We start from the raw sequence: 19291 nt of genomic DNA on the forward strand, positions 1-19291 counted from the left end.
ATAAAAATATCTGGAAGATGTAAAACAGAATACTAGTAATAGATCGTGTATAAAAAGATTTTCAAAATTTTCTCCAGATATCCTCAAGTTAAACGTTGAGCTCTTTAGTAACAGGATGATTTCATAGTCATAGCACATATTGAGCATTGTAGTTCCAAAGAAGATCCTGTTCAAATATACACATGTATATACATGTATAAATCTACATCATACTATGAATTCCTTAAAGGACCTAAGAAATGTTCAGGGACAACAGTCTAAACAATTGTCGAGATGCTAACATATAAGAAATATCATATATTATAAAATTTGAGTTTTTTTTTAGAATAATTTAAAACTTTTTCTATGTAAAATTGGACCCCCCCCCCCAATTTGGCCCGACCTTGCCCCTAGAGATAATGATTTTGACAAACTTAAATCTACACTATCTGAGGATGCTCTTCACTAAAGTTAATAATGGTTTTTCTAGGCTTTAGAAGAAGATTTTAAAAGAATATATATACTGGGGCCCCATCATACCCCCAGGGGATCATGATTTGAATCTACACTACCTCAGGATGCTTTCACACAAGTTACAGGTTTTTTTGGCCAATTTGATTTTGAGAAAAAGATAAAAAAACCCATTCAATTTTCATTTTTTGTTCTTGATAATCTCCTATTGAAAAAGAGTGTAACCATTCATTTAAACAAACTTGAATCCCGATTTCCCAATGATGCTTTGTGCCAGTGTGGTTAAAACTGGTCCAGTGGTTCTGGAGAAGAAGTCGGAAAAAATTACAGACAGATTACGGACAGACCGACGGACGCCGGACAAAAAGTGATCAGGAAACTTAAAGGTCAACTGAGTTTTCAGCTTAGTCGAACTAATAGGTAATAATAGAATAAAAGATACCTGTCAGAATTTTTTGAGATATCTTACCGTTAAACAACTCATAGCTTTTGTTCTCGGCTTCTAAAATATTCCGTTAAATGTGCAAAATCATAGAGCCTTAAAAATGAGGAGACAACAATTTTTATCACTTTAATAACTCGACAACAAAATTAAATACATATTTATCAAACATATTTATAACATTACAACAAGTAAATATTGTAGAATTCACAATAATAGTTTATAAAATGATAACAAGAGTAAAAGTGTCATTATTTCTAATGTCAGAGTTAAATAATGCTATCTGATTCGTTTACCATTATTAAATATTCATCATTTTTTGCATTTTAAAAATTCACATCTAATTTTACAAAATTCATGTATATTATAAAGAGTGTTTTTAGTGTCACGTTGCTATTTTTCTTGTATATATACATATAACAAAACATAGAGATGTAACTCCACCAAAATATTCACATTTGTTAAAATCAGAGCACCAATTGTACAGACAAAATTACATTCGTAACTGAGTTTTAATTCGCTTTCCGACAATCGCCATTTTTTGTCGAAAGTCGGGGTTCATAAAAGCATAAATGAAAGGGTTTGCTACGTTATAGACGAAGTACATGTAAAAAGATATGACGTTGAACGGAACAAGCCTGTGCTTCATTAACCAGGCCGGCAGGAACGCTGCGATGAAAACAAGAGCCACAACAGACAGCACGAGAGCTGTTTTAATGTTATTAACACGTATCCTCTCTTGCTTCAGACGAAACGTTGAGGTAGCATCTGATTTTCTGTGATTTTTCTTTTTCTTTTGCCGCAACTTTGGTGTAATTTCGCTACTTTGTTTTGGTTTAAGATGATTTTCGTTATTTTGCTTTGCCAAAGGACTGTTAAGATTAGCGTCTTTTTCAGCATCATCGACAGTGGTATTTTGTGTGTCCTGACTTATGTATATAAAGTCGGTGTTTTCCGACTCACCGTGTTGCTTGCTAAACGTGCAACATGGAAACGACTCTGTCCTTAGCCGTCGTTGTCTTCGGCTAAGGATGAAATGATAGATGATAACGTAGAGGATGATGACAACGATTCCACAAGTAGCGTAAATCGATGCATATATGATGTTATATACTTCGTAAAATGTTTTCCCCAAGTTTCGTGGATTTCCACACAACAAAACCGGAGCAGGAGCACATTTCCCTTTTTTAAATGCAAGCAGAAAAGTATCATTCGGGGGAAGCAGCGCCTCCAGGGCTCGAATCTCGAGCGTTTCGTTTGTAATGTTCCTGTCCATTTCTTTTGTAACAACGCCAAAGTTCAAACAGGACACAAAACCTATAATTAATGCGAGAACACTAAGGGAAAGTACGATAACCTTGGCTCTGAACTTTGTCATGATCTGAATGAAAGGCTTACAGATGCAATAGTAGCGATCTACCGCTATTGCTACCATCACAAACGCTGAAAAAGGTATGGTTGATGTCACGAGAAAATGATAGGCTTTACACAGAGGATCGTAAGGCACCCTGAACGTCGCTAATTCCATGGCTACAGTGGCAGGAATCGTCACCAGACACGACGTGAAGTCGATTCCAGCCAGTGTAAGAATAAATATCGTTGAAGTCATTTTAGGCTTCAACATAGAAAAACCATAAAGAACCAGTGCGTTGCCAGCAACTCCAATAACTGAAAAAATAATAAGCATCACAACAGCTGCATATGCCTCGTCTTCCAAAGGATCGGATTGATCCGTCACACACTCTTCCATTGTATAAGGGGCACCTGCCATCTCAGAGCCGTTCTTCGACATCGCGCAGGGATCTACAATTTTAATAGAATAATTTGAAGAATAAAAGGAAGACTCCTGCAAAGAAAAGTTTTTTTTTATTTATTGATTTCAGTCAGATATCACACGAATATACATCAACTGGATACTAATAAAGCATGCATTGCTTAGATGCATCCACTACAAAATTAATGAACTCTCTTAACAGGTCTTTAATCTTCTTTTAATGTGTTGGAAAGGTACAGAGAAAATAATCTGAAGTCCATCGGAGCACTGTCGTATATACGCACTTGTAGTGTTTGCAAACATTCAGCACATTGTGAAATTTTGGAAAAGTAAATTATGATGAACAGTTTGAAAAACGACTTTAGTGCATGAATTGTAAAAAAAAACATTGCTCACCCGGCTATCAATAAATTGTAAAGCGCGTTCTCTCTCTCTTTAAAGTATTTGTGCAAACTTTTAACGCAGTCTACTAATGAATTATAGAAGAAAAAATGGGTTGATGTACTAATGCATTTGACACACGCTCTCATGCAGTATGTGCTTATTGTCTTGATAACTTCTGAAAGTGACATTCAAATTGTAAACTTTATTCTCATATTATAAACCCATGGTAGCATTAACCAACTGAATGATAAACGTGTACCTTTAATTGAGTAATTGAATATTTCGAATGATTTTTATTTAATGCACAAATTGAAATCAAGGTTAACTTGATAACATTTTTTACAAGGATATTTCATTCGTAAAAATGAATATTCTCAGTACATGTATGACATAATGACTATTGATTTTTATAAATAACAAAATCTGTGTCCAAGCACGCTTTAATATTAACGTAGTTACCTTCTAAAATTCGCGTACATACATATAAATATTGCATGAAAATGTTTTGCTTATTCAAATACTATTTCTCTTAGGACTTATGACGCTAAGTCTAATATATCGGCCCCGTTAAAATAATAAAAAAAAATCAAAAACACCAAACAACAAATCTTCAATCTGTTCGCCGGAATAGTTCATGCTGGAATATAAATATAAAATATTAAATAACTGAATAAATCTCCTGGCGTTGCTTAAGCTTCGAGTTTTTGTTATTTGATATAATATATCGTATTTCAGCTGTTATTTATAGATAGATATATAGATAGATAGATAGATAGATAGATAGATATATACACACACACAGTACCGATCAGACCCAATTTAACAGAAAGTAAACCCCAACTAAACCCTGGGTTTACTTTCTGGGTTTAGTTCGGGTTTACTAGAGTGGACCCAGAGTAAACCCAAAGTAAAACCAGAGTGGACACAGAGAGTAAACCAAGTTAGAAGTATACCCCTGAAAGCAGACGATAACTGTGTATTCGGAATATGCATAGGATAGGAATTAAAGGCAGTAGGATGGTAAGATAAAATACTAGTCTGCTTTACACTTCAGTGCGTACAGTTGACCTCAAAAGCAATTTCAAAGTAAACCCAAAGTAAACCCCGAGTGGACCCAAATTTTCAAAAAGTAAACCCAGAGTAAACCCCAAGTTAACCCAAAAAGTAAACCCGGGGTTTAGTTTGGGTTTGCTCTGGTGTTAGGTTGGGTCTGATCGGTACTGTATATATCGTATTTCAACTCCGTTGCTAGTATTTATCTAATAGAGATATTTAGTACTATTTGCTTTTTTTCTGGAATATCAGAAGCAAAATGATTTTTCTGTCTGACAACAAAAACATTAACCAAAGAAGATAAGTTAATCGGATCTGACACACACATTATTATAAAAAATGTTGTTTCAAATGCTTGAAAGTCCAGTGGTCATGTATTTCATAATAATGTGATTGTGACACTACCGCTTATCCAACTGAGTTTTTAATATGCCCGCGAATTTGCTCCGGCGTGGGGGAAAACTCAAATCAATCAAAAGAGTTCTTAAATTAGAGGCTTTGAATTCCGCAGTTGTGTCCAAGGCACATTTAAACCACAGTGTATTATATTAATCTAGGACATACATGTATATACAGATTTTCCACCATTTAATTTTTGTTATAATAATATCTTCATACGGAGTCCTAGCGACAAAAAATCTAATGTTCAGGTACATGCACTTTTGCTTTTTTATGGTCATGTTGTTCGCTAAATGTAGCTTAAATCACTTTTCAATTTTTTTTTTACCAAAATCCCATTTGGATAGGGTTATGAATTTTACTATTTATTATAAACCAAACGTCAACGAGTAATGGCACATTTCTTTCAAAGAAGAATTTAAATTCTCAAAATGATATAAAATGACGACTGAATACCCAGGAAAGCAAAGATGAACTATACTTTTAAGAGATGAAACTTCTCAGTGAAATTGGTATTTGTTTATTTTTGACACTGTAAAAAATTGAGGATTTCACGTCAAAATTTACCTACAACGGTTTCCTTTTTGATGGTTTCCCATTGTTACTTTAATATAAAAAATACATTCATTCGCCTTGTTAAAAGATAGGAAAAATAAGTCAATTTCTTTTTCAAGTGTAATTATGAGAAACCAAATGATGAATTTATATTGATTTTATTTTGTCAACTTCGTTATTATTCGTGACACCTTAGTGCTAGTGTTCCTGAAACTGAATTTTTAAAATAACAGTTAATATAAATTTGTGAAGCGTCAACCAACATACAGTATTTAAAAAAAAATATCCATGGAACGATTGATTTTTTTAAAAGTAAAATTGAGAAGACATCCATTTTATTACATAATTATTAATATCTTCAGGTATATGATAGCCATTTTTCACACATACATCTTTTTATTGCGGTTTAATTAGTGCAAGGTCAAAATAATGGCAGCAATCAATTTGTTGATTGTGTAATTAAAAAAGATCATGCCTAAAATGCATGGTTTTACATTTGATTGAAAATTTTGAAAGGCATAAAGTAAACTTTAAAGAAATGTTAAAAAAAACCCTAAAAATCTCATTGATTTTTTTTAACGTTGGAACCAAGTCGTGACTATTCAAAATTTATAAACATAGATATTTAATTATTTATACGTGTTATGTATATTAAAATCTTTTAATCAAAGTTTATATTACTTATAATAATCCCATACCAAAGAAAATTTTTTTTGGAAAATATAAAATGTAACAATCTTATTGATTTAGTATATGTCTAATACCACCATGACAGTCCGCCCTTCTTTTGGAATAAACTTTTTATTATTTTTCGTTAATTTTTTTTTATTTATATTTTGAAAATGCATTTTTGTTAAGAAACAACAAACATATGTTAACCCTAAAAGTTCTACGTTTCATTCATTTTTTTAAAACAAATTGCAAAGGTAGAGCTTTCCATGCAAACCAAATTGTTATGCCACTTGTGATTTTGGAATAATTATTCACACATGCAATACACCCTTTCTCGCTCTAAAGACTCTTTTTTCTGCATTTGGTAATTTCCAAAGATTAAGGAAAATCTATTACTATTGTACAGAGATTTCAAAAAAGAGTATTTCGAGATTTATCATAATATTAGCTAACCTGAACCGAATGCTTTTAAAAAAACTTTCTGTTTATATGGTAAATTTTTACATCTTATTTTCTTCAGAACTACCTTATTGCAGGCAATTTTAACCAAACTTGGTCTATAATTGTTTGTTAAGGGACCTTTAGGAGATCACAAGTAAAGGTATACTATTTTTAATTGAAACAAATACGCAGAGAACATGGACGAATACTAGTATGGCTCTTATAACATTCAATGTCCATTGTCGAAAGATACTTAAAAAGTCCGAGATAAGTATGATTTGTTTGTTAAAGGTCACAGGAAACCAAGTTCGAAAATGTTTCAATATTTTTTCTAAACAAGGATTCATCCTTTGGTATAAGAAAGGGTCTTAACAGTAACGAAGGGTCGAATCGCTGGAAAAAAACCCAAATCAAACAAGTGTATTAAAAATCATGTATTTCCTATTTATTTGAAAAGTGACGCTTTACAACTGGAGGCAAAAACAAAGAGGAAAATCCACCCACGGTATCTTGAATATGAATATAATTTAAAATAAGCGTGCATGACAGAACAATAAGCTGCAAAACTGTAGCTCCATGGAATATTATAGTAGACGGACCATGGCCCGTCACCTCGAACTCCCAGTGGAGCTACAGTTCTGCAGCTATAAACTGTTTCCTAGTGAGGATTCCAAACGATGACGGATACATTAGCTGATACATTTTGAGATATTATATTTGATGTATATTATTTCAGTTTTGGTGTGAAATTGAAAAGTCCATTTCTGTTCAGCTGGGCGATGCCTGCGATACAACTTTTTATGACAATGATTATTTATCAAGTATGAGAGCCGCATTCTAAACTCCACGTTATTAATAATCCAAGGCTTACTGGGAAAATTGATCTACTGAAATGCAAATTCTTAGCCCTGAGTCTTTTGCAGTATAGACATGGAGCAGGGTCATTCAGATATGCCGTTATCAATAATTTATGATTGCTAGCATCCGTACGAGGGGTCATACTGGCCAGAATGAAATGCCAAGTAACTATGAGGGACCAGTGATAAAGGAGAAAAAGAAAATTCATGCAAACATGTGTTTAACCCTTGTCTATACACTTCTCAGTGAGTAAACCTCGGGGAAAAGCAGGGAAAAGTTTTAATTTTCTTAAAATACTAGATGTTTTCCTTCCCCAAACCTGAGAAAGATTCAAATTTAAATTGAAGGAGATGTCAGAATTAGAAAAATGTTAAACAGGATTAAATATTGAACTCGAGAGTTTGCAATTTATTTGTTTTTGTTTTCCAATCTGAATTGTCCGTAAACATCGTCTTTGACCGGTCCAGGTAAGAATTTCTATGCATGAAAATAATATTGTTATATATGTATATCTTGGCAAAGTTACATTCAGTACCCAATCTGAAACCAGAAATAAATTTGATAAAATTATTCTCTACGAGTTCTTTTTCAGAAATAAGATTTGTTTAATTAAAGGGGCATGGTCACGATTTTGGTCAAATTTTATTTTTATGCTTTTATTATTTACAATGCTTTAGAAATGCATTTCTAATGACGAAATTAAATTTGAGAGTCATTCTTAGAGTTATAAGCACGATACAGGGCTCACTTGTAATTCTTTGTCATGTAAACAAGGCTCGTGTCCTGTTTTTGTTTTCATAGGTTCCATAAACCAGTATAAAATCTTTTTCCAGCTTATTTGTCTATCTTTTTATTTCTTTTAAGCATAGATATACAGTTTCTAACGTTTAACACATTCGTTTTAGTGTTAAAACTGAAATTTTTCCATCAACGTTCAAAATGTAAAAAAACGCTTTGTTTACATAGCGAAGACTTTCAAGCTCTGTAACTCGTTTATAACTCAACAAATGAGACTCAAATTTCGGTAGCCTATTAAAATTGCCTTTCTGAAGCATTGTACATATTAATATCGGAAAAATAATTTTTGACCAAAATCGTGACCATACCTCTTTAATACTCAAACTTTTGATATTGATTAATTTACTATTTCCAAACATCTTGTTCAATTTCAAGGGATGGATTGAATTATTTCTCTACTTGACTTTCTCTCACAAATCTTCATTAAATCGGCAAATTTACTTACAAGCATTATTAAAAGACGAATGGAAAGGTGTTAATAAAATTTTGGCAGGCAAGTACTGTTACAAAAGCAGTAATAAAATCTGATTAAACATTAGATAATAGATACATATAATACTGTGGTATGTGTGGAAAATATTAATGCCAAAAACTTAGTGTTTCTTAAAATCATAATTAACATCGAATATGTAAAAAAGTACTTTATATTCCATGTGATGCGAATAACGTTATAACTCCTATCATGTTGGCGTTTCCATCTCTTTTTGCTTCATACATGTTTTTCAATGTATATACATAAATACTTCTGTTTCTAAACTTCATGCATTCACTAGTTTTAGCATAAGAATGAAAAAAAAGCCTAAGAACTACTATCGGCAGTTTGTTTTGAAACCTCTCATAAGCCTGGTTCAGAGACTCGGTTAAAAAAAAATACGGGAAGGTGCTCCGAGAATTTCCAAATGAATAAAAGATGTCAGATTTTATAATCATAATTCCATATAAGAAATTAATTTTCTCTTGTCAGTTTATTTGTGTAAAAGACTAGACATATATCAAAAAAGATTTTTTGCTATGGTGAACTAGTATTTCAGCATTTTTAGTTTTTAGAGATAGGTATGTGTAAAGTATACAAAAGGTTGTCGGGAATATTCGACAGACGATACATAAATCCACACAAAAACAGTTACCGGAATATTCAATTCGAAGCCGTCAATGGTGCATCTGTTCCATAAGTAGATATTTAATATTTATTTTATCAAATACATCGCATGGATTTTTCAACCCATTGTTTAATAACATGATATCATGTACACTCAAAGACAGATGGGTAGTGCTTTTTGGAATTTGAATAAAAGATTTATATTAACCAGTCTGTTCGACCAATAATGCCACCTATTGCCGTTCGCACAACACAACCGCAATTAAAACAGCAGGGTTTTTTTAAGGAAAAAAAAAAGCCTCAATCCGTATGCGATTTGGTTTTATTTCCCATGCATGACAATTGCCAATTATATGCAATTTTATGCCAGCGAGAAGTGTTTTTGTTGTTATTCTGTTCCAATCTATTTGCATAGGGACTCCATTTTCATAGGAAAGAATTTCATTTTTTTTCAATTTGGTCTGTGTGGTTGATCGCAATCTTATTCACATGGATTGGAATGGTTTATTTTCTCAATTTTTATCCACTATGAATAATTATCCAAAGCTTAATGCAGAAATTCGAAACCGCTGTTTTTCATGTTTTAGCGAAAAAAAATAGTTATGTCCTTATAATGTTTTCTATGTTTAGAACTTTTATCATCTAATTACACATTTCCCCAGAGAATAAACGTCCAGTAACTCGTTTTGTCTAAAAATACTAATAACGACTAACAAATCCCTCTACTCTCTCTCTTTTCTCTATATTTAATGATATAATATACTCTCTTAAATAAATAAAAAAATATATACGTGAATGAGTTTTTTTAGATCGTAAGCAATATTACTGATTGTTCTATTCTTATTGTCATGAGCTGATATTTAATAAGATTTCCTTTGCACATGCAATACTTCGAACTAATGGCAAGTTCCTCCATGTTTGATAAATATGAGATTTATTGTTGCATTATGTACGCTTTTTACACCGAGATGTATCGATATAGACTGCCATATCACAAATAGATGTTAGGTATAGAGGAAGGAGCTTTCACTTCGAATTAGGAGACGTGGGTTGTGAATTTTGCTTTTTATTTATCCGTCTGTGTTTTCAAGCAAGTTATTTTGTTTTCGTATAAACTACCTTGCAATTCAATATGATGCCGCTAGACTCTCTGAAGCCAAGGCCACGAGGGATTTTTGGTCAATAAACTACTCTGCTGGATCGCAATATTCAGCGCGTTCTTATTTGATGACAGATCATAATCGTTAAATGAGGGATAAAAAATTGATATGATGATAAAATATCTGGCTTATTAGAAGGGTAATGAAAACTGTGTTTATTGTCAAGCTCTCTTGCTTGGACGTAGCGCGTTGTCGGGAGAAGATATTGTGGTAAGTCATTGAACACTGGCATATTCACTTCGACATTGCTCGTTTGCGTGTACTGTAGGGCTTATATATGAGGCATAGATATGTCTGACATATTAATATAGACGTTTAATAAATATTCTAGAAATAACTTGAAATAATAAAATTCACACCCACTTTGCTACCAGTTACATGCAAGAGGCAGACGATATGTTAATTGTTACCAACAAAATGACATCAACGTATACCAGTCTTATTAGCAAATCAAATGCTAGGCATGTCTTTAAATTAATACATGTACCAATAAACAATTTATTTTTGCTATCAATGTCGTCCACAAATTGTGAAAAACAGGTAATCATTGTTATATGACAGTTTTCATTATCACCTCAAGGATGTAGCTCCCTTTCAAACAGAGGGAAAAAGCAGATGTCTTGAGTGTGATGACCTCTGTTTGGTTTCTGCGCTAAACACCATTAACGATGTAGTGTTTTGTTTGATCACTAGTGAAAGGTCAGCAGTTTTGTTACCATAAAGTAAAGTGCGGCACAGTAGTTTTGCACATAGCTATGGTTAAAGTGAATTGATTACAAGCAATTTTTAGTGAAATTTTAATTTAGGAGGAAATGAATTCTATTATTCTGGTTCCAGTAGTAAAAAAATGGGATCTCATACCTTGTTCTTTTTTCCTTAATTTTTATTTCTGAGGGGGGCTGATGAGGGAGATTATTAATATATTTTTAAATATTTTTTAAAACATCTTATGATATAATAAGTTTTGGAAGGTATTGGTATATGAATCAGAAAACGTTGTTAACATGGAATAGGAGCATTTTGTGATTATTCAATTCATACTTACGTCAGTGGCAATATTATTTTGCATAATGATGATAATAGTGATAGTTCGTATATAAGGTTACATCATTTGCTTTATTAATAGTCTGTGTCGCTGGTTGACGGACAACGCATCGTCTTCGTTCTCGCTCTTCTGGAAATAACTTTAGTTATCGACATCAGAGACTACGCTGTTTGCTAACCATGTTCAGCAAATTCCAGGTGAGCAACATAAAACCCACAACAAACACCATGCCCATCTGTTCTGTGTTTGAAATCACCTCCCTGGTAGATCTCTATAATTTTTCTCCGCTGATAAATGTATTGTATGCACACGTAAATGTTTTATACATATGTTTGTGGGCTGTTTATCTAAGTTTTATGCATAGAAAAAATCTGGATACAAAACTACCGTGCCTTTGCAAGGAACAGTATCGTTCACCATACTATTGGATTATTTAATAGCACTTTTCTATCACGTAATAATCCTTCGTCATGCTTTCAATTAACGAGATTAAAGAAACTTAAACTCCACATTCTAGCAATCAAATTTTCAATGGGACAAAAGAGCTATGTAAAAATAAATGAAGTTCTCTGAAGTTTTAATTAATCAATCGAGCTTAATGATTCAGATGTGTATAAGGAAAATTGCTTCACAAAAAATTGCAATAAAAATCCTTTTAAAAGTTTTATAAATGATTTATTAAATCGATTTAAAGCAAAGCAAACGGGCACTCTGTTTATTCCATCATATAAAAGACATAAGTAGGTCAAAGAGTTTTCTTTGAAGAATCTCGTACCTTTTTTTTTATTTTAAGAAACACGATCAAGAAAGAATATACCTTAATCAAGAGATAGTCTTGTGAAGAAAACTATCTTAAGCAGTCAGAAACTCAAGCACTAAGCTAATTAATCAACTCTTTTCTAGATATAAATAGCGATTTAAGTTATCATGCTGTTCTTCAATTGCCCGAGTAGTATTAAAACATCTGTGCTTCATGTAAATTCGCTTTTTCCCCTTCAGATATCTGAAATTAATACCGAATTCTTTGTGTACGTTTCAAATTTTTATATTTAAAAAATATCAAAGTGAAAATCATATGTTTTTGAGAAAACATCGGTTTTGTAATAACAGCTCGTTTTATCTTTGTAATAGTGATAAATAAACGATAAGTGTATCGACTTTGGTGAACAGTTCAAAGAGTACGATTAAATCATCTAGTTAATTAAAGACTTTCGTTCGTTTTTATGCTTTGGCAAAAAGGATGTATATAAGCACTTTTAGAGAGAATCCCGTGGAAATAAAATCGATCTGAATAGATGAATGGTCGTCTAAGAGAACTGCCGATCACTTTTTGATTTTTTTTTCTCATGAGTTAATGAAGGCTAAAAAAAATTCAATTAGATAAAAATGTGCTATATGTTAGGCAAGCAAGAAGCAAGATGCTCCTTAGAATGTTTTCGACACCCCCCTTCCCCTCAGCAACTTGAAGGAAGTTTCTAGTTTGATTTTTCCTTCCCAATGTCTACTAAAATTGAATTAAATGCGTACTGAATGAAAAACATTCAAAACAAAATCAGTCTAGGACCACTGAAATACAAATAAAAGAATAATTGGTGAAAAATTGCAGTTTGGTCATGTCTGTGGTTAGAATTTGATTTAGCGGTAATTGTTCCTAGAAAATGAAATTAGGCGCCTACCGATTCTGTGATTTGATACGCCTGTATACGTTCATATAGACCGAATCTCCAAAATCTGTCAATCTAGAGTGTCTTAAAAATCCAATATTTATCCTAAATAAGATTGAGAAGACGACATTCTACTTCAAACGAAATTGTTTTAACCAGATACATGTACAAAGGAAAAGGATGGAATTTTAATTATATTTTGATTAAAATCTCACGCAAATTCTATTTGCAAGACAAAACCTATTGTTTTTTTTAATCCAAATAGAATCTTCTCCATGCATCCTGTATAGTAAAATATGATGGAATTATTTCGTTTCCTGCACTACACAAGATAAAACATGTCACGCGGAATACGGTTGAAATTGAAAATCGTTGCGAGTTCTTTTTAGTCGCTAAAACAGAAAATAATCCCTCGAATAATTTCCGCGGTATGCGTACGGTATATAGATATTCTGATTTCTGAAATTGATCATCACACAGATACCAACCGAGTTGTCCTTTTCATCTTATTCGATACGCGAGGCAGCATACATATAGAATTCATGACAGGCCGTCCCTTTTGACGGTGAGCTTCTGTATCATTGAATGCCATGGACTATTTTGCGCTGAGGCTGAGCCACCTTTTATGAAAGTGACAACGCTGATAAATTTGTTTTTCCCTAGTAGAGTGTGATCAGCTCTAAAAGTAATCCGTCTTTTTGTTATCCAAAATGCCTCCGCGCAAACGTTTTAATTGAAATTTCACTTTTATTTATATTTATCGCTGAGCTGTAATTCGACCATTATTAGATATCTAACGAAGCCCCGTAGTTTGATGAAACTGTTTACATGGAGATGGATAGTGAGTAAATTGCAGTAAGTCCCGATATCTTCCCTTAATCGTCCAATTGGTATGGCAGTAAAGGCATGCATTTGCATGATAAATATATCATAACATCAAATCTATTTGACTACAGTGTTATTTCCACCTTTCATGCCTCGTTGGAGACGATGACATTAACGCATCTATCTGTGAAATCAAGCGCACCAGGTTCCTACTTTGTTGAGCCTCAGTCGCTTTTCCTCTGTCCGTCGAGCGCATTAAGTGCATCAGGGACAAGGAGATTAACGGAATAAACACCATCTTAAGGCATGAGCAGTTTCTTGTCTTACGCGAGAAAAAAATTAGCTATTGACATTGCTTTCTGTTTCTTTCGACATAAAGAATTAGAATCAATAAGAAATCTCTGTACTAATCAAATCCCACACTAATGGGTTAGCATAAAACTGGATTTCTGATGAAAATAGTGTTTACTGAATCCTTAAGTTACTGGAAAGATTATTGGAGAAAAAAAATATAGTCGCAAAAATTTCGCCTCGCTAGCAGAAGATACTGGCAATCAGAATAGCCATTTACACTTCAGAGATTTTTTAAGCAGGGTTCTGATAACTTAACTGCGTGTACTGAAAATCCAAAGATTACGCGTTCTTAATCATTAAGTACAAGTTTTGTTGTAATATATTTTCAGACAAGAGTTTCGATTCTACAATGCAAAATTATATAAAGGGAATTGTTAAATGTTGCAAAAAATCTTATTAATACAAAAAGGTACATCCTGCTTTTACGAAGCGCTCGAGCTAATTTTTATCAAACGGGAAATATATTAACCAGGAAAAATGCTGAAAAGATGTGTACCTTAAAATTATATTGTATATTGGCTGGTCTTTCTGCTTCACTTGCTTAACTTTTTGTGTTAAGAGCTTAACGTTAACTAATTTATTTATCAATTTGCTGCGACGAGTACATCAAAATAATTCAGACCTCATGATCAAGCCCATAAAAGTGCCTATGTGCAAGCGTCACTTTCATATAATCTAGTTAGTTTGTTATCTGCACTATAGCATTGGCATTGGTATAAACGATAAAATAACGTTATTACGACGTGATATAATATACATAAAATGATAAGAATAATCTGAATGATCTCACAAAACAAAATACTAATATATATAAAATGTATATTACCTGAAATATTGGCGAATTTAAATTGGCCATTGATAATTAGTTTCTCTTAAAAACGACTTTAAATGTGCCCATTTTTTATTTTCACATAAAGGAGTGTATTTCTGAGGGAAATTAAAGATAGACGAATTAGGTTTCTAATAAAAAGCCAGTTCTACTCAAAGTACATAAAATATCGCCTTTACGAACATAATGATCAAAAATAGTTCGGAAAAACTAATTAGACCAATAAAAATACACGAATCGTTCATATTAATTCTAATTTTCCCGGAGTTACTGAAGAAATATTCAATTGCCTTTAAATCATATTTTTCTCATAAAACATAGAAAATAAAAATGTTTGATATCGGCAAAAGCATTGCAGTTGCAGGACTGAAAACTACATTTATAGGAGCTCTTCTACAGTCATTTTCCTTACCTTAATTGCCTTAATTAGCCGATTTCCTAACTCACAATTTAACGCTGAACATTGTATTCTAACAGCACCCGTCACAGCTCCTTAGCACTCACGTCTACAGAATTTCTGCGCGGTGTTGTTATATATATAGTGTATCATTGATTTTAGCGAATGATGCTTAAATCTGATTGGAAATTTTTCTCTATCTGCGCTGTCTTCTGAAGTTTTGTAGACAGTATATTGAAAAGCGGATTCTAAACTCAGACGACACTTATAGCTAGTCTTAATTAGTTTCGTCCTTTGTCTATTTCACTATACGGGCTTCCAAAGAAAAAAATAAAACATAATACAAATAGGTTTCCTAATTTAGTTATCATACATAGTACATTCTTATTGTACACAGAAATGTGAAAGCTTTTAAAACTTCTTCAATTGTTGTTTTTTTTTCGAAAACACTAACTTTCACATCAATGTTGCAATAAAATTTTTAAAGGTACCATCCTTAAATATTATACAACCTTCCTTGATATCACTTAATACACAGCACAGTTCAGTTTGTCAGTTTGGGTAGGCGTTAAATGTTTCTGATTTTGGAAGTAGCCATGTCGGTCGTTCTATTGTGGTTAGAAAATATCATTGAAGACATGTTCTATTGAGAAATGTTCATTGTTTTATAGAAACGAGATACAAAGTATTCGGAACAGCATATATATCCGTTTCTTGAATCCACGAGCTGCATCCGTCGACTTTCATAAGACCGTAACCAAAACAAATATACTTTGTTTCAGCTTACATTAACATTACTTCAAATCATGATATCTTAAACGTCAAAACGAGTTTTAACAAAGAACACATAGATTTTGACGGAGAAATTAAATTAACATCAAACATTCTTTTTTCAAATATAGAGTTTTATAATGTGATATGTTTTTCTTGTTTTTTTCCAAGCACTAACCTACACACAAATGCTGCATTTAAATTTTCAGAATCATTGTTCTTTTAAGCTTGTGATGTGCAACTATACGTTGCAAAATGGGTAAGCAATGCTTGATGATAAACCGTCTACTGAAATTTTAATCAGATAGGAGCGATCTTGGTGAATACAAACAAGTGAAATTTTAATCGATACCCGGTGTCAATCGCAGTAATTGAAATGTTCAAAAGGAGGTCAAAACATTGATTTCCGTCATTTAAAGACTTCAAAGATATTTCATATTCTGAGCCGACGCGCCATGGTAGACGAGATACATGTGCAATCCTTTAAAAGACTGTATCGATGCTCAGCATTATCTCTTCTCTCCTATTGATTATAAAAAAAATTCTTATTTGTATCCTTGACAACAGTGTTCTTTAGAATATTTTTCTTTTCTTTTTAATTTTTGTATAGCATTTTGATTTTTTCCCCCCAGAGAAAACATATTGTTTTTGTTCATCACGAATCGCAATATCATTTTCTGCTAAATTGATTTTTTTGGTTCTTTCATCTCAGAATATTTTAACACAGGTTCCAAATTGAAACAAATATGAGTTGTTAGAAGAAAACCACAGGTTTTTTTTTTTCAATTAAAGAAAAAACAAATTTCACTTCCCCATTACCTTATTATGAGACTTATGCTACAAAATGTTCTTCTTATTAGAAGACATCAACTATACAACACAAAATAAACAGCAGTTGAACTAAATTCTTCCGTTTTTTAAAAGGACGTTACAATGAGTAGATGTTCTATATGATGCAGGTATGGTCGACCCGATACATCAGTACATTGAATAAAAAACAGAATAACTATTTTCAAAGATATCATTAATTTTCATGCTTTGAATTTAAAATTTGAGTATTTGACCATAAAACAAGCCGGTTTATCATGAAACAAGAATACATTTGCTTTGATTAAATGTTGGATATAGGTTCGTATGTATTTTAAAACACAATTAGAACCACAATTGTCAAAATCTTTACTTTTTAATTACACGTATGCATTATTTTTCTCAATAAATACCAAAAAGGTCACATGCGACCTTGCCATTAACACAACTTTCAACTTTGGTAGTCCAACAGCAGGTGGACTTATAGGCTATAAGGTACCACGTACCATCTATTACCGTAGAGATAATTAATAACACGTGGTTAAGAAACTCACCAATATTGGAATCTCGAGCGACGGACTACGGCATTAACAGGTCAAGCTTGTAGCGCCAGTCCTCATCAATTTTAATGTCCTTCCTGTGTGTGCCACGTCATTATAATTCATACGTTCACAAAATCAATCCAAAAGTTGGTCCTCTATGTTGACCTAGAAAAGCTTTTCTTTCTTAACTAATGACGACGAGTACGTGCCTGCGCTAGAAATCGCGCTCAATATGAAATCTTTCGTATGTGCTCGACATTATATAGGCACCGCCATGTTTGTTGATTCGTTATATCTATTAGACAACAACGCAGCACTTTGTCGTGTATTTTTAATTGATAATCTATAAGTGCAAGTCATTGTTTGGAAGAAAGAATGAGATGAATTGGTGAAGGGTGTTGGAAGTTAATATGCTTTAGAAATACGTGAATACATATATTGTATGACAAAAGTGTCTCTACGCTATGTTTCCTGTAAACAACGATTTGGTTATGAATAATAAAGCAATTATGGTTTGTGTGAAATTTATGTAAAAACATTTTGTCATGGCTGTAATGTACGTTAATAACACAGAACTAATGATTAAATTTTATGAAAATTAGTTAACTGGAAATAAATATAATATATTAGGTATATAATAATGTTAGTTATAGTTAACATTGAATAGTGTTGTACAAATTATTAGGAAGGAGTATCTATTCAAACCAATTGGAACCTCAAACTGTATTTCAAAATTAAATCTGTTATGTAATCCCTACCTTAGATTGTAAGGCCAAAAACCATGCTCCTACCGAGCAGCATTTATTAGGTCAAAATTGTTTAATGCTGGACTTGATGAATTAGGAGAACATCAAGAAATATTGTTTTCAATAAACATTTTTCCACCATAAAACAAAAGAATAGTAAATGTACACTGTCAAGAATAGTTTGCTATTATTGATTATTCTTCACAATGTTATATTGTCATATTTGATAGATAATGTATCAGAAAATGTATCACAAAGTATGCTCACTATAATACTATAATCTATACTACATTCCTCAGCTATTGAGTCTAAAAGAAACCAAGACATGCAAGAAATGAATGGAGATAAACTTTTTATAATCACACTGACACTGAAGATGTTTTTCACTCATGTTATGCTAAAATGTTCAGTCTACAATTTATATAGATTAAGATGTACATATATCAAAAACTGCTACGTAAAAAGTCATCTGTGTTCATATCTGTTCAGTTATTTAGTTCAAGCAATACCAAAGAATTGTGTTACATTATTATGCAACTTTGTTAAAGAATTCGTTGCCTTGTCTTAAATCAGACAATCTGTGATTCAAATTCTTATACCATATTCTTCTTTTATATTAAAATTCATATGGTTAAGATATATAGTAATTGTTTATATGATGATACAGATGTATGTTGTTCCCCCAGTGAGAATACACGCTCTGCAGAGACCCTGCAAAGCCTAATCGCTTCGGATTTTGCATGCCTCACATATTGTGTATAATCAGTATGTGTCAAAATAAGTTTAAATGAATGAAAATAATTATTAAAAAGTTTCAGTATACTTTCGTTAGGGATGTCTAACCGATTAAATCATAACAATGTAAAAATAGACATGACTTAATTGATGCAGTCTTTGATCACGAATTATATGCACTCAACAATCCAATAAAAATATTTGTTTTGATTTGGACTAGAATGTCTCGACGTCATCGGGGGAATCTCGTCACGTGATTGCCTTATAAATTTCTTAACACGGCAAGCGTCAAAATTTATACGGCAACATGGCAGACGTAACGTTATTTGAGCTGAATTTTTCAACGTTCAAACATACCTTAAATTTTAAACCCCAAAACATTTAGAGTGACCCCCTTTTGCCCATGACGTAATATTATGATCTTACAAAGACATCCAGGTTTGCACAGACGACCGACGAGGAGGGTAAAAAATTAGAGATTTAATCTATGA

At 32.5% G+C, this 19291-nt stretch overlaps 1 protein-coding gene across 2 annotated transcripts; it reads right to left on the reverse strand.

Annotated features, from left to right (window-relative positions):
• Positions 1 to 1010: 1010 nt before the first annotated feature.
• Positions 1011 to 17537, reverse strand: LOC128190684 (alpha-2A adrenergic receptor-like). Of its 2 annotated transcripts, none has more exons than XM_052862816.1 (2): positions 17332 to 17537; positions 1011 to 2695 (listed from the first exon to the last, which is right to left on the reverse strand). In XM_052862816.1, exon 2 carries the CDS (start codon positions 2682 to 2684, stop codon positions 1386 to 1388), a length of 1299 nt encoding a protein of 432 aa, XP_052718776.1. In that variant the 5' UTR covers positions 2685 to 2695; positions 17332 to 17537; the 3' UTR covers positions 1011 to 1385. The 2 variants fall into 2 exon arrangements, with proteins under 2 accessions (XP_052718776.1, XP_052718774.1); XM_052862814.1 differs by lacking the exon at positions 17332 to 17537 and adding an exon at positions 15215 to 15341.
• Between the last annotated feature and the right edge of the window lie 1754 nt (positions 17538 to 19291).

The sequence above is a fragment of the Crassostrea angulata genome, chromosome 6 (assembly GCF_025612915.1).
Source record: "Crassostrea angulata isolate pt1a10 chromosome 6, ASM2561291v2, whole genome shotgun sequence".
NCBI lineage: Eukaryota > Metazoa > Mollusca > Bivalvia > Ostreida > Ostreidae > Magallana > Magallana angulata.